The sequence below is a fragment of the Heteronotia binoei genome, chromosome 7, assembly GCF_032191835.1.
Source record: "Heteronotia binoei isolate CCM8104 ecotype False Entrance Well chromosome 7, APGP_CSIRO_Hbin_v1, whole genome shotgun sequence".
Taxonomy (NCBI): domain Eukaryota; kingdom Metazoa; phylum Chordata; class Lepidosauria; order Squamata; family Gekkonidae; genus Heteronotia; species Heteronotia binoei.
In genome coordinates this window covers 117,402,472-117,427,653 of record NC_083229.1, presented here as the reverse complement: position 1 = coordinate 117,427,653, position 25,182 = coordinate 117,402,472, and the positions used below count along the sequence as shown (strand labels likewise).

General features: G+C 44.8%; 1 protein-coding gene across 1 annotated transcript in view; it reads right to left on the bottom strand.

Moving 5' to 3' along the window:
* WRNIP1 (WRN helicase interacting protein 1) overlaps window positions 1-24,346 on the bottom strand; it is a 73,748-nt gene extending 49,402 nt beyond the window's left edge. The window contains exon 1 of the mRNA XM_060244262.1: window positions 23,601-24,346. Coding sequence (XP_060100245.1) covers window positions 23,601-24,185 — 585 coding nt within the window. The 5' untranslated portion in view covers window positions 24,186-24,346. The remainder of the gene's footprint in view (window positions 1-23,600) is intronic.
* Window positions 24,347-25,182: the final 836 nt, after the last annotated feature.

Below are 25,182 nucleotides of genomic sequence, written 5' to 3'. Positions count from 1 at the left end.
AAAGCTATGCAGAAAGGACACCTCTGTCTTCATTGTGCTGAATTCGATCGTTATCATGTTAAATTAAAAGATGGGTTTACCTGTCAGTATAACCGCAATGAGATACTCGACATTTATAGGTAAAACTACATTGTTCCATACCTGTAATAAAACGCAAGACAACTGTGAGAATAAACCTGAATTAAAGTTCAAGTTCAATCTGGATTTTGCCCAGTGTCAAAGAAATTTTGAACCTGGGTAGGTTCAAATCTCATGGGCTTTGCACACAATCCAAAAAGGACGTCATCAGCTCCCTACAGAGACCAGGGGCCTCACCGAAATACTACCTTTCTGTAGGGCCTGTAAAATGGAGCTATTCCACCAGGCTTTTGGTTGAGGCAGCAGGCGTCCTATCCCATCAGCTGGACTCTCTGCTGTGATATCATCTTTCATTTTCAGCTACTGTTTTAGACCAGAGGTCTCCAGCCCCTGGGCTGTGGACCGGTACCAGTCTGTGGCCTGTTAGCAACTGGGCCGTGAGTTATATAATTATTTCATTATATATTACAATGTAGTAATAATAAAAATAAGAATATATCCTGCCCTCCACTCCAAATTTCAGAGTTTCAGAGCAGCTCACGATCTGCTTTCCCTTCTTCCCCCACAACAGACACCCTTTGAGGTGGGTGGGGCTGAGAGAGCTCTGACAGAAACTGCCCTTTCAAGGACAACTCTGCCAGAGCTATGGCTGACCCATAGGCCATTCCAGCAGGTGCAAGTGGAGGAGTGGGGAATCAAACCCAGTTCTCCCAGATAAGAGTCTGCACACTTAATCACCATGCCAAACGAACAGAAATTAAGTACACAATTGTATCATCCCAAAACCACTGCACTCTCCCCTGGTCCCTGGAAAAATTGTCTTCCACAAAACCGGTCCCTGGTGCCAAAAAGGTTGGGGACCGCTGTTTTAGACCTTCAATATGTTGTAAAATATGCCCAACTGAGCTGCTGTTTACTGTTTACAGCTCATTGCACTGCTTTATATTGTCCTGATTTTAAATGTATGTTTTAAATTGTTATTTTATTATGTTGTTATCCACCCTGAGCCCGTTCCTGGGAAAGGGCAGAATGTAAATGGACTAAAATAAAATAAATAAATAAAATTACGGAGGCTCCGGGGTGATAAAGAGACGGGGAAGGAAAGACTCTGAGGCAAACTACCTTCTGGACTGAAGAATATCAAGTTTCCCACTCTGGCCTCTTCTGTAGATGCATCATACCCCAACTGCCCACAATCAAATAAAAAGGGGGGCACAAACAACAAATTAGTATGTAAGCTATGTGCTCCCTAATGTTCTCGTATCTGGAAATTTGCTAAACCAATTTGGAAACCTGTACTATTGAGGCAGGGATAAGATCATGTTTTCTTAGACAAGCCACAGATGGAGATGATCAACAAAGGTTTGTTTAAAAGGAAAAAAAAGTATTTAATAAATAAATATGATCATAGGATCATAGAATTGCCCCCTTCTAAGTGCATTAAAGCTAACAGGCTTAGAAGGTACATATGAACCTATGAAGCTGCCTTATACTGAATCAGACCCTCGGTTCATTAAAATCAGTATTGTCTACTCAGACTGGCAGCGGCTCTCCAGGGTCTCAAACGGAGGTTTTTCACACCTACTTGCCTGGACCCTTTTTAGTTGGAGATGTGGGATTGAACCTAGGACCTTCTGCTTACCAAGCAGATGCTCTGCCACTGAGCCACCATCCCTCCCAACATATGAAGCTGCCTTCTACTGAATCAGACCCTGGGTCCATCAAAGTCAGTCTTGTCTACTCAGATTGGCAGCGGCTCTCCAGGGTCTCAAGGTGAGGTTTTTCACGCCTACTTGCCTGGACCCTTTTTAGTTGGAGATGCTGGGGATTGAACCTGGGACCTTCTGCTTACCAAGCATATGCTCTACCACTGAGCCACTGTTCCTCCCAAACAAGGTAGGACTGCAGCGTTACTTTATTCAATTATTAAGAGATTTTAAGAAAAGAAATACCAATATATGATTGGGGCAACTAAAACTCAGTGCCGTGGATCAGTTAATTAAAATCCAAAAGATTAATCAATTAAAAATATTTTTAACAGTGGATTTATGCTGGTCCATCTTAGAGGACTAGAAAGCAGAAAAGCAATACGATAAAGTTAGTAATGCACTTTGTAGGTAGGCAGGGAGGTCCACATGGGGTTACTGCAAAGCGGTCTCTTGAGAGTCTCATGTCCAACACATGAGCATCTACAAATGTTCCACAAATGATAGTAGGAGAATGGAAAGAAACACTTCATGTTGTTCTAAACACATTAAGACAGAACCAGAAAGCTGCTTCCTCCAGCTTTTCCCTCCAACTGCTGACCCAGAAAGCTGAAAAGATCCACAGCGGCCAGTGCGGGCAGTTGGTGACAGGCCTAAACACTGCTCGGAAAGATATCCCAAAGCACAAGATTACCACAGCAGGTGCTGTGAACATGATCCTCTCCTAGATAGAGATTCTGACTCATTGGGGACACTCAAAGGAGTAACAGACTCTCCAATTTGTTATCTTGCTGGCAGTTCTCTCCCTCTTCAGCCGTCTGGAAAAAAACTTGCTCGAAGTAGGAAAGTTGTGGCTAGCAGGAAACCAGAACAAAAGACAAATACAGGTCCCAGACCAAACTCTTCTAGGCACTGACAACAGCCAGATGGTTCCCTTTTGACCTCTTCAATCCATTTAGAATCACAGAGGTGGAAAGGACTTCCAGAGTCATCTTGTCCAACCCTCTTAACAGTACAGGGAATTCACAAATACCTTCCCCCACAAACCCTCAGAAGATTGGGGGGGGGGGGGAAACAACCCTCCAGGATCTCTGGCAAAACTGGCCTGGAGAAAAATTGCTGCCTGACCCCAAACTGGCGATCAGCATTTCCCTGGGCCTGTAAGGAAGGGCCACGAGAACTAAGCACTGACGCAACCCTTCCTCCACTCCTTCCCATGATCTGCCAAAGTTCACAGTATCTTCATTGCTGTCAGATGGCCATCTAGCCTCTGTTCAAAAACCTCCAAGGAAGGAGAGCCCGTCACCTCCCAAGGAAGCCTGTTCCACTGAGAAACCGCTCTGTCAAGAAGTTCTTCCTAATGTTTAGCTGAAAACTCTTTTGACTTAATTTCAACCTGCTCATTCTCATCTGACCTTCAAGGGCCACAGAAAACAACTCCACACCATCTTCTATAAGTACTTGAAGATGATGATCATATCACCTCTCAGCCATCTCCTCTCCAGGCTACACATACCCAGCTCCTTCATAAGAATGTAAGAGAAGCCATGTTGGATCAGGCCAATGGTCCATCTAGTCAACACTCTGTCACACAGCGGCCAAAATAACCAGGTGCAATCAGGAGGTCCACTAGCAGGGCCAGGACACTAGAAGCCCTCCCACTGTTGACTCCCCTCAGGTGCCAAGAATACAGAGAATCCCTGCCCCAGACAGAGAGTTCCACCTATACCCTGTGGCTAATATCCACTGATGGACCTCTGCTCCATATGTTTATCCAATCCCCTCTTGAAGCTATCTATGCTTGTAGCCACTGCCACCTGCTGTAGCAATGAATTCCATGTGTTCATCACTCTTTGGGTGAACCTTTCCTCATAGGATTTGGTCTCCAGGCCCCCCACCATCTTTGTTGCCCTCCTCTGGACACACTCCAGCTTATCTATATCCTTCTTAAATTGAGGTGCCCAAAACTGAATACAATACTCTGAAATCTCACCAGAGAAGAGCGATACTGTCACTTTGCGGGATCTGGACGCTATACTTCTGTTGACACAGCCCAAAATCATGTTTGCCTTTTTAGCTACCACATCACGCTGCTGACTCATGTTCAGTGTATGATCTACAAAGACCCCTAAAATCCGTAGCTACAGACCTGGGAATACACATCAAGCTAACAGCTCCGCAGTTACCCAGATCTTCCTTTTTCTCCCTTCTTGAAGATCTGCAGGCCTAGATCCTTAATATAAGCCTTGCCTATGTTTAACCCTATATTGGTTAAGCTGAAGCTCAAATGCTTTGGTCACCAAATGAGAAGGGGGCAGTCACTGGAGAAGATCCTGATGCTGGGAAAGACAGAAGGCGAAAGAAGAAGGGGAGAGCAAAATATGAGATGGCTGGACAGCGTTACTGATGTAACAAATACGAATTAGAGCAGACTTCGGAGGATGGTGGAAGACAGAAGGGCCTGGCGTGACTTGGTCCATGGGGTACCAAAGAGTCGGACTCGACTGTGCAACTGAGCAACAAAAATATTTAATGAAAGAACAAGAAATTGACTAAAGGTCTAATTTCTTGACAGGAGTCCCGCTCTGTCTACCCTTAGTTTTTGGAGAGGAGGTTGGTTTGTATCAGAAACAGAGCCTTCTAAGTCATGGCACCTCAGATGTGGAATGGCCTCCCCTCAAACATCTACCTAGTACTAAGCATACTGAGCTTTTGCCCCCAAGTGAAGGTATAGTCATTCACCCATACCTTTGGCTGATTTTTTGGGAATATTTTGTCTCCCTCTCTTTCGTAAATTATATCTGGACTGATTTTTAGATTTTTTAAAAATTGGTGCACGGTAGAGTTAGCTATTAGGCACTCTGTGTGTGTGTATACACAGAGACACATGCTGTATTTTATTCAGGGGTCATTTCATAGAAAAAGAAGTGTTAGAGCTCATTAGCACAACTCATTTGCATATGCTGCACACCCCTGACATCACCAGAAGGTGTACTAAATTATATCAATTCAGCATCTACCTTAAAAAGCTTCTTGAATTCTCAAAATAAAACCTTACTCTCATCATACCATTAAAATTACTTTTCTCCTATTCAGGCATCAAACCGAATTCAGGCATCAGACCTTTCTTAACCCATAGTTTGACATGATGTCTGAACTGAAACTTTTGAATCTTTATCAATACAGAATTCAAAGTCAATTTACTAAAAATACTGAGTAAGATTATATTTTGCGGGAAGACTGAATGTACACATGAGTAGCTAGAATGGATCTGACTAATGAGTCTGTGTTTCTATGACAGGACATTGAAATATACAATGCTTACTAGAACTGACATTTATCAGCATTATAAGGAATATAATTTCTTCCTGATTTACTGCGGGCCAAAAATTATTTTTTCATGGTTAGAAGAAGAAGAAGATATTGGATTTATATCCCGCCCTCCACTCCGAAGAGTCTCAGAGCGGCTCACAATCTCCTTTCCCTTCCTCCCCCACAACAGATACTCTGTGAGGTAGATGAAGATATTGGATTTATATCCCGCCCTCCACTCCGAAGAGCCTCAGAGCGGCTCACAATCTCCTTTACCTTCCTCCCCCCCCCACAAAAGACACCCTGTGAGGTAGATGAAGATATTGGATTTATATCCCGCCCTCCACTCCGAAGAGTCTCAGAGCGGCTCACAATCTCCTTTACCTTCCTCCCCCACAACAGACACCCTGTGAGGTGGGTGGGGCTGGAGAGGGCTCTCACAGCAGCTGCCCTTTCAAGGACAGAGACTCAGAGCGGCTCACAATCTCCTTTCCCTTCCTCCCCCACAACAGACACCCTGTGAGGTGGGTGGGGCTGGAGAAGACTCTCACAGCAGCTGCCCTTTCAAGGACAACCTCTGCCAGAGCTATGGCTGACCCAAGGCCATGCTAGCAGGTGCAAGTGGAGGAGTGGGGAATCAAACCCGGTTCTTCCAGATAAGAGTCCGCACACTTAACCACTACACCAAACTGGCTCTGGTTAGATCCTCATGCCTCAATGTGCAACCGAATTGTAAATATTTGCACCCAAGAGCATTCCATGGCAACAAGAGGGTCTTGCTGTACAGGATGAATGTAAATGACTGAAGCCTTAATAACATACAACAGGTGTAAGGCATACTTGAGGCTTTCCAAACCAAATGCCTAAACAGATCGTAAATGCAGAGGAATTTTTTACCATACACTATACAGCAAAAAAAAAAAAAAAAAAAAAGAGCCCCATGGCGCAGAGTGGTAAAGCTGCAGTACTGCAGTCCTAAGCTCTGCTCACAACCTGCGTTCAATCCCGGCAGAAGCTGGGTTCAGGTAGCTGGCTCCAGGTTGACCCAGCTTTCCATCCTTCCGAGGTCGGTCAAAGGAGTACCCAGCTTGCTGGGGGGAAAGTGTAGATGACTGGGGAAGGCAATGGCAAACCACTCCGTGAAAAAAGTCTGCTGTGAAAATGTTGTGAAAGCAACGTCATCCCAGAGTTGGAAACGACTGGTGCTTGCACAGGGGACTACCTTTACCTTTTTATACGGCAAAAAAAGCATTCTTCATTCTGCTAATCTCAGTCTTGGAACATATTCTTTTTTCCAGTTATCCATGGGCACCATGGGAGGGGCCCCTGCAATGGACAGTCCCTAGAGAAATGGCAAATATTCCTCCAGGCTGCCAGCATGTCTGGGGGACAGCTGGCTAACTATACATAAGTATGTACCTTGCATAGCAGAGCTCTAATGTCATTTATTTACAGATTTATTAAAGAAAAACAACTTCAAGACGAGCCGGTGTGGTGTACTGGCTAGAGCTGCCCAATGCAAGCTTATGCGGAAATACCCCCTTCTAAAGCCCATTATCAACTTCAAGGGACTTAGAAGTATGTGACTTTGCTTAGGAGCAACAAGATCCAGATTCCAAAACTGCCGTGCATCCTACTCTGTAGCTTTGCCTTGGGCTGTTTGTGCTCATGTTCTCACAGCCTCACTCGCTTCACTGGGCTGCTTCAAGCATAAAATGGGGAGGGGAGGGCAAAACCACAAATGCCGCCCTGAGTTCCTCAGACAAAGAGATTAAAAATGGACCGGACTGATTGGGTAGTGGGGAATTTCAACCAAAAAAAAAAACCAGATGGAGATCTTCAAGTGCCTTTGGAAGAAGGGTAAAAAGCTAAGAAGTGGTGGCAATTATTGCCCCAATCCCAGGACTTCTCTGCTCCAAATTCCACCCATCGTCATGGCTTTTTTAAAATTAATGCCATTGGGGTTATTATATGAGTTCATGCATTTACCTCTGAATCCCAAAGATGCTGATGAAACCATTTGTGACATTATTCTTGTTCTGCCAGTAATCTGCAAAGTATATTCCCAGAGAGGTAGAAAAGAGCACTTCCCAGTTTACATAGAGTTCCACAGATAGAATATATTTTATTTATATCCCGCCCTCCCCGCCGAAGCAGGCTCAGGGCAGCTCACAACAGACAATTAAAATCAATAAGTATTAAAAATTACACATTCAACAGTTAAAACAGAATATTAATTTAGTGCTATTTCAGTGGTGACGCCATTTCTTCAAATTCCCTGAGATACAAGCGCCGTGTCAGTTAAATGCCAGCCAGAAGAGAACAGTCTTGCAGGCCCTGTGGAACTGCGCAAGATTCCGCAAGGCTCTCACTTCCTCTGGCAGTTGATTTCACCAGCAGGGGGCTGCAATCGAGAAGGCCCTGTCTCTGGTGGTTTTTAATTTGGCCGCCTTCGGCCCGGGAATTACTAGTAGATTTTGTGATCCCGATCTAAATACCCTCTGGGGAACATGTGGGGAAAGACGGTCCCTAAGGTAGGCAGGTCCTAGGCTATATAGGGCTTTAAAGGTAATAACCAGCACCTTGTAATGAATCCGGTTACTATACTATAAAAAGATGTTTCTGAACACAGAGGTAAGATTAAGCCCAGTTTATCCTTGCCCATTTTTCAAATTCTTACAATAGAACGGGGAAAGCGTTTGCAAGCTATCTTCTGGATAATCATACACAGAATCAGGATGTCTTGATGGTTTCAATGAAACTTCCTTCCGTCTAAGCAGAGGAGTTAACGCGCGCTTACTTGAGAAGGGGTTTTGTTATTCGCTGGGAATATACACAAACAAACATGGCCAGGCTCCAGACCATAAGAACATAAGAACATAAGAGAAGCCATGCTGGATCAGGCCAACGGCCCATCAAGTCTAACACTCTGTGTCACACAGTGGCAAAAAATGTTATATACACACATACACTGTGGCTAATAGCCACTGATGGACCTCTGCTCCATATTTTTATCTAAACCCCTCTTGAAGGTGGCTATACTTGTGGCCGCCACCACCTCCTGTGGCAGTGAATTCCACATGTTAATCACCCTTTGGGTGAAGAAGTACTTCCTTTTATCCGTTTTAACCTGTCTGCTCAGCGGTGGCCAAACTGCTTAACGTAAGAGCCACACAGAATAAACATCAGATGTTTGAGATCTGCAAGCCATAAATGTCAGATGTTTCAAAACAGGAAAGGAAGGGAAGGGGAGGGGAGAGAAAATAGATGAGGGATGGAGAGATGGAAAGAAAGTAATTTTGAAGAATTCTCCAAGCTGTCAGCTGGCTTGGAGAAGTGATTTAAAGAGAGAAATGCCTTCTCTAAGTCAGCCAACAGGGTGGTGGGGGCTTTGAGAACCACACAATATGTATGAAAGAGTCACACGTGGCTCCCAAGCCATAGTTTGGCCACTCTTGCGCTAGGGAAACTGCATTTAATTACAGAGGGATTTTGCCACATGGGGAGAAATTGGGGCTGCTAAATCACCAAGAAACTAGCCACTACACAGCCCCCATTCCTCAAGGACCCCAGCTGTAGGGTGGAGATATACAAAACGAAGAAGTGTCTTCACTAAAATTATGAGCACTAGGGCATGAAAAAAACTGCTTTGGTTTTCTGGAAAAGTTGAGGGTCAGGGGTAAAAGGGAATAGAAAATTATAGTTACAAATATATCTTCATCTGCATTAAGATACAAATATATCTTAATGGAATTGAAAAAAATCGCTTTGCAGCTGGTCTACGGATATCCTGTTCTACAACAGATGCAGCTGGGAAAATGGGTGGGAGAGCTGTTATTATAATACTTAGCATGTGCATACTTAAAAGTGTTTGAATACTGCATTCCATTAGACAGGGCTTTTTTTGTAAGCAGGAGCTCCTTTGCATATTAGGCCACGCCCCCCTGATGTAGCCAATCCTCCTGCAGCTTACAGTAAGGCCTTGTAGGAAGAGCCCTGTAAGGTCTTGGAGGATTGGCTACATCAGGGGTGTGTGGCCTAATATACAAATGAGTTCCTGCTACAAAAAAAAAGCCCTACCATGAGATAAATTTGTATAGTGGGTCAGTATCACTACTCCAATATTTAAATTAGGTTAGAAGACCAGACTGCGCAGACTTGAAACTGGAAGATACGCTGAATCAGCATTTGATCAATCTTATCCCATAAATAAATGGATAAATGACCCCATAAGGCACACAATATAAGATATGATATGGGGAAAATTAAAGATGTCATATGGGTATAAGCCTACCGGTACATTCCACAATTCTTCCAATTCAAACCAAACAGCAGAAATCTGGGGCATTGCATATCACACCATGCGTGCACAGTGGGCAAGCGCATAGCTCTTCTGCCTGCGTCTCCTTGTACATTTCCATTTTTGAGATTGTGTGAACTAGCCCCAAGAGTCCCTGTCTGAGATGAGATTTCATCTGGGGATTTACCGGCTCATAGTTCATGTTCCGCTATACCAGCTGGTGATTAAGACTGCTTCGAGAAAAAAAAAATCCATTAAACAGTAACGGATACTCTCACATGATATTGTATAACCAGTACTCAAGCTGATTTGCCTCAGCAAAGAGGGTACCAATAGCTATGAAAAAGGCGGCATCATAATTTGATTGACAGTTTGGGAGAAATTCTAATAGATTAACTTTAGGATAAGGCAGGGGTGGCTAAACTTGCTTAATATAAGAGCCAAACAGAATAAACAGCAGATATTCAAGAGCCACGAGACATGAACATCAGATGTTTGAGAGCCTAGAGAGAGGAAGGCAAACAGATGGTGGAGGGAGAGGTGGAAAGAAAGCAACTTTAACTTTAAATGCATTCTCCAAGCTACCAGCTGGCTTGGATTAGAGAAGTGATTTGAAGAGACCAATGCCTTCTCCAAGTTGGCCGACAGGGTGGTGGGAGCGTCAAGAGCCACACAATATGTGTTAGAGAAGAAGACTGCAGAGTTATTCCCTGCCTTTCTCTCTGAATCAGAGCCTCAGAGTGGCTTACAATCTCCTATATCTTCTGCCCTCACAACAGACACCCTCTGAGGTTGGTGGGGCTGAGAGGGCTCCCACAGCAACTGCCCTTTCAAGGACAACTCTTGCGATAGCTATGGCTGACCCAAGGCCATTTCAGCAGGTGCGAGTGGAGGAGTGGGGAATCAAACCTGGTTCTCCCAGATAAGAGAGCTATGGCTGACCCAAGGCCATTCCAGCAGGTGCAAGTGGAGGAGTGGGGAATCAAACCTGGTTCTTCCAGATAAGAGTCTGCACACTTAACCACTACACCAAACTGGCTCCCAAGCCACAGTCGGGCCACCCTGGGATAAGATCATGTAATTTTAAAAGAACTAGACCTGCTTAGGATTGCTCCTAAAGGTCTCTGTCATAGGCTAAGGCCCTGGTCAGCAACTACTTTTGACTGAGAGACCAGTTCACTGATGCACTAGTTCAGGGGTGTCAAACTCATTTGTTAAGAGGGCCAGATCTGACATAAATGAGACCTTGTCGGGCTGGGCCACGGGCGTCATAAAATGTAATGCCAAGTAAAAAGGTAAAGGTAGTCCCCTGTGCAAGCACCAGTCATTTTCGACTCTGGGGTGACGTTGCTTTCACAACGTTTTCACGGCAGACTTTTTCACGGGGTGGTTTGCCATTGCCTTCCGCAGTCATCTACGCTTTCCCCCCAGCAAGCTGGGTACTCATGTGACCCACCTCGGAAGGATGGAAGGCTGAGTCAACCTGGAGCTGGCTACCTGAACCAGCTTTCGCTGGGATTGAACTCAGGTAGTGAGCAGAGCGCTCCAACTGCAGTACTGCAGCTTTACCACTCTGCGCCACGGGGCTCTTAGGGCAGGTAGTGGAGATATAAAGGACACAGACAAACACAATTAAAGATTTTTTTTAAAAAAATGCTTAGCACTCTTGCAATATTTTGTGTATTTAAGAGTATGTGATAACCGACACCTCTTGCTCTGAATTATTGTATCAAAATCTGGAGACAACATCTGTGCTGTAGCAATCTTGAGTATGCTGTTCAGGCAGTGTCCAGGTGCCTATCTGTGAGTTGCAAACCTACTTTTAATTTACCGACATTCATTACAGAGATCTGATGGTCAGTGCTTTGAAACTAAGATCCACAGGAAAATATGACACTGCTGGGCAGTGCGAAGTTTTGTACATAAGCTGTTTCATGTGCTCAGCCAATGCAGAAAATAGAGGCTCTGCTCTGTAGCTTGACTGAGCAAGCCTGGCAAATAGGATGTCAGATGTTGCTGCTTCCTCTGTAGGAAGCAAGTTGATAGCATATGGATCGAGTGCAATCCGGTATGTCTCCCATGGATTTATGGAAGAGAAAAATCAAAGGAATGAATTCTGGAATACCGACACGTGATTGAATGGAACTCGATCCTCCTTCTGTGCATTGCTGGGAGGAACAGCTTCTATTTCTGAGTGCCAAACAAGAATAAGAGTTGTGTAATTATAGCCAGTGAAAAATTAAGAAGGAACAATTTTGTACTGATGTTTTCCCTAGCTTTCACCTGGCATGTCTGTTGGGTTTTCTCAGTCCTTCTACACTCCCGTTGCTTTCACTGTGCATGTCTACCATGGGTTTTTTTCCGCCCTTCAGAGCTCAATTCACTTTCCATTCACTGTTTTCCTGGTTATTCTGAGAGTACTTTTGTAGCGGTTTTTACTCTTGCTTTGCTTCCAAGCCAAAGAGAATTCAAAAGCATAAAGATTCCCTTGGGCTTCCCCCTACCCATTTCCGGCCACTCAGAAGCCAATCCTCCCCTCACTTTTGAGGTTCTTCCTCCCACTCCTTATTGGTCAGTTTCTCGTGTTCAGCAAATGACACCTCCATGTAGTATGCCTGCTCCCAAATTTCATCCTCAGGAACTGAAAGGACAAAACATGTGTCACTCCCCTGAGCAGAGTGGGAGATTCAGTGAGAGCTCACAGGAGCGCAGCTCCTGAACCTTTCTGAGAGTTCCGCCTCCTCCTTCTAAGAGTTCCACCTCCTTGTCCATTGAATAGTATGGGCAGCTGCATAACAATCCCTAGATGAGCTCCACCACCTAGTTTTCTACAAAATGACCGCTGCTCCTGAGTATTTGTTATCTCCAGTTTGGTGTAGTGCTTAAGTGTGCGGATTCTTATCTGGGAGAACCGGGTTTGATTCCTCACTCCTCCACTTGCAGCTGCTGGAATGGCCTTGGGTTAGCAATTAGCTCTGGCAGAGGTTGTCCTTGAAAGGGCAGCTGCTGCGAGAGCCCTATCGGCTCCACCCACCTCACAGGGTGTCTGTTGCGGGGGGAGAAGATATAGGAGATTGTGAGCCGCTCTGAGTCTCTGATTCAGAGAGAAGAATGGGGTATAAATCTGCAGCCTTCTTCTTCTTTATCTACTGTCAGTACCTTTTCCTCTCTTCCTGCTACAGCCCCAGTAAAAGACCAAGATGGAGAGGCAGACTCAACAAGGACAGCTGATGATGTTAAGCAAAGATGGGGGGTCCACAGAGGCAAGGAAGTTGAGGACCCATGGGTTTAAATCGCCAAAGGGAGGCGGAAAGTCAGGAAACCAAGATGAGGGGCAGACTTAGCAGGGACAGCAGATGATGTTGAGCCAAGAGCACGGGGGGGCGGGGGGGGGGCGCATCCCCAGAGGTGAAGAAGTCAAGAATCCATGGTTCTAAAAGAGCAAAAGGGGGGGGGGTCTAGCACCAGCAATGTTTGTTTGTTTGTTTGTTTATATCGATTTATATTCCACCCTACCCCACCGAAGCGGGCTCAGGGCGGCTCACAACACAAAATTCTAACAATAAATCAAAAATTAAAATACATTAATAATTTACACAGTAAAATAAAACAGAATTGTCAGCGTGCTATGCTACAGTCTTCTTAAAATTCAGCTATTCAGGTATTCCGATATTCTGATGTTCAGATGTCGGTCAGTTGTATGCCAACTGGAAGAGGACTGTCTTACAGGCCCTGCGGAACTGCCCAAGGTCTCGCAGGGCCCTCACCTCCTCCGGCAATTGGTTCCACCAGCAAGGGGCTGTGATCAAAAAAGCCCTGTCCCTAGTTGACTTCAGATGGGCCTCCTTTGGCCCGGGGACTGTAAGGAGATTCTGAGAACCCGATCTCAGCACTCTCTGGGGAACATATGGGGAGAGATGGTCCCTAAGGTAAGCAGGTCCACCCCAATTAAGAAAAAAAAAATGTGGCTTTTGGTTGCGGCTGCAGAACAAATGCACTGCAATACACCAAAGAAGAACGAACGGTGCATAAGGCAGGCACACAAATCTGAAGTCAAGCTTAAAAGACTTTGCTGCTTGGATTCTCTAGTCGAATGAGCGAAGTAAGCTGTCAGTGCACAACAGGCCAAAGAGAAAGACCAGAATGACACACAGCCTGAACTATCAGTATTAAACTGAAAGTCAGCCTTAACCTTGGCTCTCAATATGTAGGTAGTCTTGCATCTCTTCAAGATGTCACTGAGAACCAGAATGGCAAGCCAGAAGGGTCAATAAATATAGAGAAACTGCATCTCCATCTAGTAGGGGCTATGGCCCGAAGCACGATGGTTATTTTGTGATGAACAAGCAATCCCAATAAAGCAGGAGTCTCCAACATGATGCACACCGAGTATTTTTAGAAGTGGATGGGGCCAGGAAGGGCTTTTACCCAACAAAGCTTCTGATGGACTATTGAAAATTTGACTGCATTTGCAGATTTTTCAAAACGTTGCTTTGGCGGCAGCTGCCACCACAGCACAAGGATGTACACAGTGTTACTCAAGTTCAGGTGTAGCAGCCATTTTGGGGCTGGCTCCGCCTCTTGCGTTGCTGCACCCACTGTGCCATGCCAGAATTTCTCCAAATGCAAATACAGGCTCAATAAGGTTTGGAACCTCTGCAAGAAGGGATTACCAAGAATAAGGGATTACCCCAAACACATATAAATTGTTAACTGAGTTCAAAACAATGTCCTAGAACAGGGAAGAAGAAGAAGAAGAAGAAGAAGAAGAAGAAGAAGAAGAAGAAGAAGAAGAAGAAGAAGAAGAAGAAGAAGAAGAAGAAGAAGAAGAAGAAGAAGAAGAAGAAGAAGAAGAAGAAGAAGAAGAAGAAGAAGATGATGATGATGATGATGATGATGATGATATTGGATTTCTATCCCACCCTCCACTCCAAATTTCAGAGTCTCAGAGCGGCTCACAATCTCCTTTCCCTTCCCCCCCCCCACAACAGAGACCCTATGAGGTGGTGGGGCTGGAGAGGGCTCTCATAGCAGCTGCCCTTTCAAGGACAGAGTCTCAGAGTAGCCTACAATCTCCTTTGCCTTCCTCCCCCACAACAGACACCCTGTGGGGTAGGTGGGGCTGAGAGGACTCTCACAGCAGCTGCCCTTTCAAGGACAACCTCTGCCAGAGCTATGGCTGACCCAAGGCCATTCCAGCAGGTGCAAGTGGAGGAGTGGGGAATCAAACCCGGTTCTCCCAGATAAGAAAACTGTGGCTTAGGGAGCCACATGTGGCTTTTTCACACATGTTGTGTTGCTCTTGAAGCCCCCACCACCCTGTTGGCTGGCATGGAGAAGGTCTTTGTCTCTTTAAATCACTTCGCCAAGCCAAGCCCGCCAACAGCTTGGCAAATGCATTCAAAGTTAATGTTGTCTTCTTTCCTTTCTTCCTTCCTGCCTTGCAGCTCTCAGACATCTGACATTCATGCCTTGTGGCTCTCAAACATTTGCTGTTTATTCTAGGTGGCTCTTAAGCAAGTTTGGCCACCCCTGTCCTAGAACATCTGCCTACTTCAGATACTTTTGGCATAAGGAGATTTGGTCTAAAACACAAAGAAAACCAAAAGCACTCCGACATAAATGTAATACAAATAGCAAGGGGATTCATGTTGTTTTGAAGTTAACACATTTCCACCCCATCTCTCACCTACACTGATTTAGTGGGCTCGGACTGGAGTCACTCTGCACAACATTGCACTATCAAATACCTGGCATTTTGGCCAATATACTTATCAAAATCAAAGGTGGTTTTTCCTTCTTCTTTTTTCTTTAAAACGGTTATCCGCATGGAAATGCCAAGCCTGGCTTTGGCAGCCCCAAAGTTCATTTGCATCACTGAAGTTATTCTCTGCTTGGGTTACAGCCATGGATCTTCCTTGGCTGTCTCACCACTAAAATTGGGTGCCCCATGGCAGACAAGCAAAAATCTAAATCTCGCACATTAAAGGGTCATAAATCACAGGGCAGGTTACTCGGATTGCAAGCTTGTGTTTAAGCAGCTGGACAACTAGAGACAGCCATGATAGCTGTGAAAATAATAATAATTTGCAGTCAAGATCACCGAGCGAAACTCACTAGTTCGTAACGCATTATGGTTCCTGAAAAATAGATATACTACGAACATGGCCCAATATCTTAAAAATATAGAATACCTCTCTTATAGAAGGGCTTTTACGCTTGCCAGGTGGGATGTTATGCCATCTAAGGTAATAGAAGGAATATATCAAAGGCCCCCATACAGCGAAAGAATCTGTACATGCCCCATTGGTGAGGTGGAAACACTGGAACATATTCTTATTCATTGTCCCCTCTATAAGGAAGTTAGGGACAAGACAATTCTCCCTATTTTGGAACAGTCTAAGGTGCTAACAGATAAGATATCTCTGTGGAAACCGCTGGTTGATGAAATACCAGCAATCACTAGAGTGACAGCTAGGTTTTGCGCCCAAGTAATCAAACAGAAGAATAGTTTTAAATCATAGGAGCTTTCTCTTTTGGTGTAGACTACTGCTATGTACTACAATTTTATTTACATTGTAATGTTGTTGTATTATATAGACATGTATTTTAGTAGGGTACCTTTGACAGATTTGTACTTTTTATTACTGATTGATCTGTGCTTTTTATCTGGTCTAGATAGATAGATAGATAGATAGATAGATAGATAGATAGATAGATAGATAGATAGATAGATAGATAGATAGATAGATAGATAGAGCGAGCCACAGAAGTGAGTTCACCCCCTCACATTTTGTAAATATTTAAGTATGTCTCTTCGTGTGACAACACTGAAGAAATGACACTTGGCTACAATGTAAAGTAGTGAGTCTACGGCTTGTATAACAGTGTAAATGTGCTGTCCCCTCAAAATTAAGAAGGGGGTGGGACTAGATGGCCTGTTTGGCCCCTTCCAATGCTCTGATTCTATGATTAAGCGGTTTTGAATATTTATCTAGTGACGTAAATCTTTCTTCTTTGGGTCAGCCTTTGATATCTGGGGCTAAGTAGATACTGGGTAAATGTTCAGTTTGTAGAATAACAATATATTGCATTTTCACAGAGGCTTTATCTGGTTGGTCTTATTTAGCTTGTGCCCTATCATCTCCCCAAGTGACGCAGGCAAGAAATCTAAATAAAGGGTGTTAATCTTGTGGAGTGAAGAAAGCGTTGAATAATTTGTTAGGTGATCTCTGGAGAATGTGCAGCTGAGTGATCAGTGTCTACCATTCAGAACATTTCCAGTTTAGAATTACTCAATGTATAAAACAGGGCATAACAATTGAGAATGAATGCCTTGGTGGGCAGAAGGGTTCGTTTATGTAACATTTTTGTCACTCCTATAATATGACTGTTTACTCAGGTATTAGTCCCACTGAATTCAGCAGGGGCTAAGTAAGTGTGCATGTATTTTGTGCCATAAAGTACGAAGTTCTGTACAATTGTTAAACTTTTTTTTGGGGGGGGTCACAGACAGCCCCCCAATCTCCCTCCTCACCCACAATTGGCTTTTTTTTGTAGCAGGAACTCCTTTGCATATTAGGCCACACACCCCTGACGTAGCCGATCCTTCTGATGTTTACAGTCGGCCCTGGAAGAAGAGCCCTGTAAGCTCTTGGAGGATTGGCTACATCAAGGGTGTGTGGCCTATTATGCAAAGGAGTTCCTGCTACCAAAAAAGCCCCGCCCACAATAATAGAACGAAATGGATAGCCATCTAGACAATCCATTGCTGCTGCTGTTGCTGTAACATCAGTTGTAATTTTGCCATTGTTAAAATCTGGCATCTAGTGTGTAGTGTGTAGGTCCATCAGTGGCTACTAGCCTTGCTGAATAAAGGGAACCTCTATATCAGGGGTGGCCAAACTGTGGCTCTTTCACACATATTGTGTGGTTCTCAAATCCCCCACTGCCCTGTCAGCTGACTTGTCTCTTTAAGTCAGTTCTCCAAGCCAAGCCAGCTGACAGCTTGGGTAATGTGTTTAAAGTTAAAGTTGCTTTCTTTCCACCTCTGCATCCCTCCCTCCCCATCTATGGTATTTGTTCCTCTCTCCCTCCTCTTAGTCATCTCCTCTGCAGGCTAAACATACCCAGCTCCTTCAACCTTTCTTCATAGGACTTGGTCTCCAGACCCCTCGCCATCTTTGTTGCCCTCCTCTGGACACTTTCCACCTTGTAAAGATCCTTCTTAAATACTGGTGCCCCACAACTGAACACAATACTCTAGGCAAGGTCTGACCGGAACAGAGTAAAGCGATACCATCACTTTGGACACCATACTTCTGATGACAGAGCCCAAAATTGAATTTGCCTTTTTAGCCACCACATCACACTTGCAGGTTGGGTTGGAGTAAATTGGGTTTTTTTTGAAATTTACACCTGAACCCAGAACTATGAATTTGGTCCAAGGACATGTCAGTCAGTGTTTATGTCACTTCTGTGACATACTGCATCTATCTATCTATCTATCTATCTATCTATCTATCTATCTATCTATCTATCTATCTATCTATCTATCTATCTATCTATCATCAATCATCTTCCTTCCTTCCTTCCTTCCTTCCTTCCCTCCTTCCTTCCTTCCTTCCTCATCTGACATTTAGGTCTTGCGGCTCTCAAACATCAGATGCTTATTCTATGGGGCTCTTACGTTAAGCAAGTTTGGCCACCCTTGGCTTAAGAGTATGTCAGACAAGGGTTGGACGGAATCATAGAATCACAGAGCTGGAAGGGCTTCACACATTACGGAAGTTAACAAGCACATGCTACTGTTTTCAGAGGGTAGCCATGTTGGTCTATAGTAGAACAATCAGATTTGAGTCCGGTAGCGTCTTAAGACACCAACAGGAGTTTTGGGTATGTGCTTTCAAGAGTCAAAGCTCACTTCATCAAACATGGTACAGTAGAAGTGGTTGTCTGAATCCTTTTATCCTAGTCACGAGGTGGGAGGGGTGCTGTAAAGAACGCTGGTTGAGGATGCAAAGGTACCATACATATTGTAATCAGCCTGATTAGAGCGAGGGGAAATGCTGGAGGGCATCTCTAGTGAGATAAAAATCCTGTCAGGTACCTGACAGATCCAGGTGGCCAGCCGTGTTGGTCTGAAGCAGTACAACAAAGCAGGAAGCACCTTTAAGACCAACACACTTTTATTCAGAATGTAAGCTTTTGTGTGCATACACACAAAATACCTCGTCTGAAGAAGTGTGCATGCACACAAAAGGTTACATTCTGAATAAAAGTTTGTTGGTCTTAAAGGTGTTCCTTGACTCCTGCTTTGTTCTACAGGTACCTGACTGTGTACCTTGTGCGTTTCTAATATGCTATTCCATGTGAGAGTCAAATGACCACATTTTGACCACCTGTACACTGCGTGTACAAGCTATAGGGAGCCTCAACCTGTATAGGATCCCTCCAGTCAAAAAAGATTAGTGAAACTTCCACACTGTAACGCTGAATGCATGATAATGTAGCAGATAATACTCATCGGTACAGAGTCCTGTGTACTTAGTATTATCTGCTATTTTGAAGGGTTGTTCTTGCTGATATTAATCTGCTGGTTTATTATTCCTTTGGTTTATTATTGCTTTCTTGATTGCAAATTTTATTGTTTGAATTTGTAAGGTATCTTGGGCATTCTTATTAATGGAAAGGACAGGTTGAAAATATCACCTACAAATAAGTACTGAGACAGCACCTGAAGTATACACCACAGAAAAAGTTAATTCTGTTGTTTTCTCCAGTCTGTGCAGCAGATCTCAGGCTCACAGTCTACACCAAGGGTGGCCAAACTGTGGCTCTGAAGCCACCCGTGGCTCTTTCACAGATATTGCGCAGCTCTCAAAGCCCCCACTGCTGTGTAAGCCAGTTTGGAGAAGGCATTTCTCTTTAAATCACCTTGCCAAGACAGCCAGTGTTCAAAACTGCTTTCTTTCCACCTCTCCCTCCCTCCTCCATCTATTTGCCTTTCTCCCTGCTCTCAAACATGTGACATTCACATCTTGCAAACTCTCAAACATCTGACTTTATTCTCTGTGGCTCTTACATTAAGCAAGTTTAGCCACCCCTGGTCTACACAATCCTAGATGCACAGAAGATTCTAATTCTCTCTTTAAGAAGTTTACAGTAACAGGAGAGCCAGTTTGGTGTAGTGGTTAAGTGTGCAGACTCTTATCTGGGAGAACCGGGTTTGATTCCCCACTTCTCCACTTGCACCTGCTGGAACAGCCTTGGGTCAGCTGTAGCTCTGGCAGAGGTTGTCCTTGAAAGGGCAGCTGCTGGGAGAGCCCTCTCCAGCCCCACCCACCTCACAGGGTGTCTGTTGTGGGGGAGGAAGGCAAAGGAGATTGTGAGCCGCTCTGAGACTCTTTGGAGTGGAGGGCGGGATATAAATCCAATATCTTCATCTTCATCTTCTTCTTTATCTGCTTCTTAACAGATATTTTTCTACCCTTTAACTGCATATGTTGAAATTCTGATCCATGGCACTGTTTTATGTCTATAACTGTATTTGCAAGAAGATGTATGAATAGCATTCTTTACTTCTCCAGGGCTAGCCAGGACAGTCTTGGGTTAGGCACACATTTCAAACAACAGGCATGGCGTAATGCTGTTTCCACCCCCCCTCCCTCCCATGAAGACATGGAATATCCACAAATTATTCACACGCATAGGGTGGAAAGAACTGACAAACAGAAAAAATTTCTCCCTCTTCCAAAATACTAGAACTTGAGGCCATGCAGTGAAGCTGATGGGCAGAAGGTTCAGGATGGAAAAAATGGAAATACTACTTTACACAGAGAGTGATTAAAATGTGGAATTGACCGCCAGAGGATGTACCAATGGCCACAGGAATAAACAGCTTTAAAAGAAATAGAAAAGAGAAGAAAAAGAAGAAGAAGATGATGATATTGGATTTATATCCCGCCCTCCACTCCGAAGAGTCTCAGAGCGGCTCACAATCTCCTTTACCTTCTCCCCCACAACAGACACCCTGTGAGGTAGATGAAGATATTGGATTTATATCCCGCCCTCCACTCCGAAGAGTCTCAGAGCGGCTCACAATCTCCTTTACCTTCCTCCCCCACAACAGACACCCTGTGAGGTAGATGAAGATATTGGATTTATATCCTGCCCTCCACTCCGAAGAGTCTCAGAGCGGCTCACAATCTCCTATACCTTCCTCCCCCACAACAGACACCCTGTGAGGTGGGTGGGGCTGGAGAGGGCTCTCCCAGCAGCTGCCCTTTCAAGGACAACCTCTGCCAGAGCTATGGCTGACCCAAGGCCATGCTAGCAGGTGCAAGTGGAGGAGTGGGGAATCAAACCCGGTTCTCCCAGATAAGAGTCCGCACACTTCACCACTACACCAAACTAGCTCTCCAGAGTAAAAGTCCAGTTGCTAAGGTGCTAACAGAATTTGTGGTAGAGTATGAGCTTTCATAGGTTACTGCTCACTTCTTTAGAGCTTTAAGACATTCCTAGAGGATAAATCTGTCAGTGGCTACTAGCCATGGTGACTGAGCAGAAACTTCCACATTCAGAGGCACTAAGTCTCTGGATCCCAGAGCCAGGAAGCAACCTCAGGAGAAGGCCTTGGCCTCTGTGCCCTGTTGTTGGCCATCCAGAGGAATTGTTCAGCCACTGTGTGAGACAGGAAGCTGGACTAGGTAGACCACTGGTCTGATCCAGCAGGGTTCTTCTCATGTTCTCTGCTCCCTATACTGAAATTGTATAGGATCCCTATAGTTCAGGGACAACCTCTTCAAAGCAATAGAGAAAGTATCCTGTTTCGCCTTCCTCCCCTCTAATCACAGATAATGGGTCTTTCCAGCAAGCACACAGATCTTTTCCCAGGTTTGGGTTCCAAGCTGCAGTTGGTTTTTTGTTTCTCCAAGCTTTTTTTTACAATGTCATTTTCCATTTGTCGACTTTTCATGGTTCCTTCCTCTGTCCTTTCCTAAATCACATCCGAGTTGGCTCGAGAACGCACAGAGAAACAGCGAGCAAAGAAAAATAAGTCGGAAACGACGTCAAGAAGAAGTCTGGAGAAAAACTGCTGCCGCTTAGGAATTCTAGGACAACCTCCACATGAAAGGGCCAACAGTCGTATATGCCTCACACAGTTCCCCATGTTGTGCAATTCCACTGCCTACAAAAAGAGGGGGAAACAGTTCCGCAATGTGGCATTGTGTATCGTGGCATGATTTTGAGTAGGAGGATGACCACTTCCACCTCTCCACCACATGAAGCCTGTTGCTGACCTGGGCCTTCAAGTGGGTTTTAGCAGTGGGTCTGTTAAGATGACCCCTTTGCACAAAAACAGAAACAGGGTGTGGTTCTCGTTCTGCAGCAGGTGTCAGGATCGAGGGCGGCAGGCCTCATTTTGGGCAGCTCACAGGAGCAGAGCTCTGAATCCTCTAAGTGTTACTGTGCTCTTTCTTTCGTACCCCCACCCCAAATACTTGCTTCTGGGCTCCATTGTTCAAACCCCCTGAGAATTTTGCTGAATGCTTAAGATTTGACAAACTTTCTAATATTTTCCCCACACAAAAAAATGGGAAAATAACCAAAACACGTAAAGGAGACAGATGGAAATCTTCCTTGTGCCACTGTGGTCACATAGGAGAAAGGAATTTATGGGAGCAAGGTTTTATTATGAGAATTATAATTCAAGAAGCATTTTAAGATAGATGCTGAGATGATAGAATTTGGCACACCTTCCAGAGATGTCAAGGGGATGTGGCATATGCAAATGAGTTATGCAAATGAAAAACGTGCTCCAGCTCCAGCACCTTTTCCCATGAAACGACCCCTGGATGGCTGTACATCATGTGCTCTGGGATACCCGCCCCTCAGTATGACCATAGGGGGGCACAGGCAGTGGTTACCTCAAAAGCCATGAGAAGGAACTCTGCATATGCACAGAGGCCCTCCATCCAATTATCTTCACGCCTTTTAGGTCTTGATAATGAAAAAGCAAATTCTGGGGCTTAGTCCTGGCTTGGGTGCTGAGATTGTGCGTGTTCTTAGTGGGCGCTACATGAGAAAGCCCTATTCCAAGAGATTATGTGGTTGTGCATCCAGCTCTGTTGAAACTGTAGAACGTGTGTTTTTGGTGTGCCAAAGGTATAACTACTTAAGAAAACAGTTTATCGACCCATTCATTTTCGATACTGATCTGCCTGTGGCAAATCAGCTCCACCCTTTGCTTGGTGGCTTTGATCTAACCATCACAGTTCCAGTTGTAAAATTTCTTCTGGGGGTGTTTCGATTTAAGAGACAAGAGGAGGATTTTAAGAAAACGGGAAATGGTGTTTTATGTTGCGCACTTTACATAAGAACATAAGAGAAGCCATGTTAGATCAGGCCAATGGCCCATCCAGTCCAACATTCTGTGTCACACAGCGGCCAAATATATATATATATATATATATATATATATATATATATATATATATATATATATATATATATATATATATATATATATATATATACACACACACACACACACACACACTGTGGCTAATAGCCACTGATGGACCTCTGCTCCATATTTTTATCTAACCCCTTCTTGAAGGTGGCTATGCTTGTGGCCGCCACCACCTCCAGTGGCAGTGAATTCCACATGTTAATCACCCTTTGGGTGAAGAAGTACTTCCTTTTATCCGTTTTAACCTGTCTGCTCAGCAATTTCATCGAATGCCCACGAGTTCTTGTATTGTGAGAAAGGGAGAAAAGTACTTCTTTCTCTACTTTCTCCATCCCATGCATTATCTTGTAAACTTCTATCATGTCACCCCTCAGTCGACGTTTCTCCAAGCTAAAGAGCACCAAGCGTTTCAACCTTTCTTCATAGGGAAGGTGTTCCAGCCCTTTAATCATTCTAGTTGCCCTTCTCTGGACTTTCTCCAATGCTATAATATCCTTTTTGAGGTGCGGCGACCAGAACTGCACACAGTACTCCAAATGAGACCGCACCATCGATTTATACTTTGCTGATTCTAAACGTTTCTTTTGCAAAATCTATATTATTGATGAATTTTCTATGTCCCTGCCATTTGCTTTACGACCTGTGAGCAAGAAATAAGGATCTATGTGTATATATGGTATGAGGAAAGGAAGCAGGGGAACGTGGCAGCAAGGGTGGGGGGGGCACTCACCTTGCCGCACCCTGGGGGTCCCCAGAGAATGAGGGAGGGGATCTCGTGGGCTTCCAGCAGGGACCGCAAGAGGGTCTGCTCTCCTACCACCCGCTCCTGCCCCACGTAGTCCCCCAACGTGTCCGGCCGCAGCTTGTCCGCCAGGGGCTTCCCGTCCAGTTTTTGGGCCAGATTCTCGCCGCTCAGTTCAGGTCCCCGGGCATTAGGGCCGATGCCAGGCTCCTCCTCCCCCGACGGCTTCTCTTCCCCCTGGGCCCGGGCTGGAGAGGCGGCAGCAGCAGCAGGAGGCTCTCTTGCTCCGAAGCCTCTGCCCTTCTGGAAGAGGGAAAACAGCGGCGGGGGGCTGAGACTCTTGCCCGGCTCGTCCTCTCGGTTGCTGCCCTCCGGGGACGCGGAAAGGCGCATTTTCTTCTTGCAGGGCTGCTGCGGGCCGGTCGGACAGCCGCTGTCGCCCCCACTTTTCTCGCCGCCCCCCTTCCCCTGCAAACATCTGTCCAGGTGCAAGTTAATGCTCGGGGCCGGGAGCTCGCAGGAACAAACGGGGCAACTCACGAGGGGCTCTTTGCAAGCCGCGGCCCCTTCCATTTCCCGGCCCAAAAGAGAAATCCCACTTGCATTCACACCGGGAGGCAGCCGTTCCTTCCCTCCTTTGGGAAAGGCTTTCCAGCAAGAGATCGCCCGCTAAGCGAAAGAACCTCCAAAGTTTCAACCAGGGCGCGAATTAGCAAAAAGAGATTTGCCCGGGCAGGAAGCGCAGGGAAGGAACACCTTTTTCCTATGGGCGCCTTCGACGTGCGGGCTGTTGGGAGTTGTAGTTCTTCGGGGCTGGAGGAAAAGAGAAAGTGGGCTTTGGGGCGGGTTTTTGAAGCTCCAGCGCCACTTTAGGGGAAAAGAGCTTGCTGAAAGCAGCCTCGGACCCCAAGCGCGTTGACAACTGGTAACTTAAAAGGTTAATACGCAAATGAAGGGCCAAAAATTAAGAGCAAAATATAAACGAAAATGCATGCATTTATTATAGAATTTAAAAAAAAAAACATTTTGGGGCTCATCATTAGCCTCCTAAATGTTTTTAAATTAATATCTACTTGTATTTTCCTTTAGGATTTAAGTATATTTTGCTTTTAATTTTTGGTCCTTAAGTTGTATATTAAACCTTTTAGGTTCTTGATAACAGCTTTTGGGTTAAGTTTCTTTCCCCTCTTTGTTTTTTTCCTGTTCGCTGAGAATTAATGCCATGGAATTGGAAAAAGTTGTTCTGAGGAATGTTAATGTGTCTGAATTATTTGTGCAATAAACAGGGCTGGCACCTTTAAGATAAAAAAAAAACTTTAATCCTAAGTATAAGCTTTTGCAAGGCTTTTTTTTTAGTAGAAAAAGCTCAGCAGGAACTTATTTGCATATTAGGCCACACCTCAATGCCAAGCCAGCCAGAACTGCATTCTTGTGCGTTCCTGCTCAAAAAAGCCCTGAATTTTCATGTGCAGGCACACTTCAGGTAAAGCTTATATCCAGAATTAAACTTTGTTGGTCTTAAAGGTGCCCCCTGGGCTCAAACTTTGTTCTGTTACCCGCTAGAATCTGT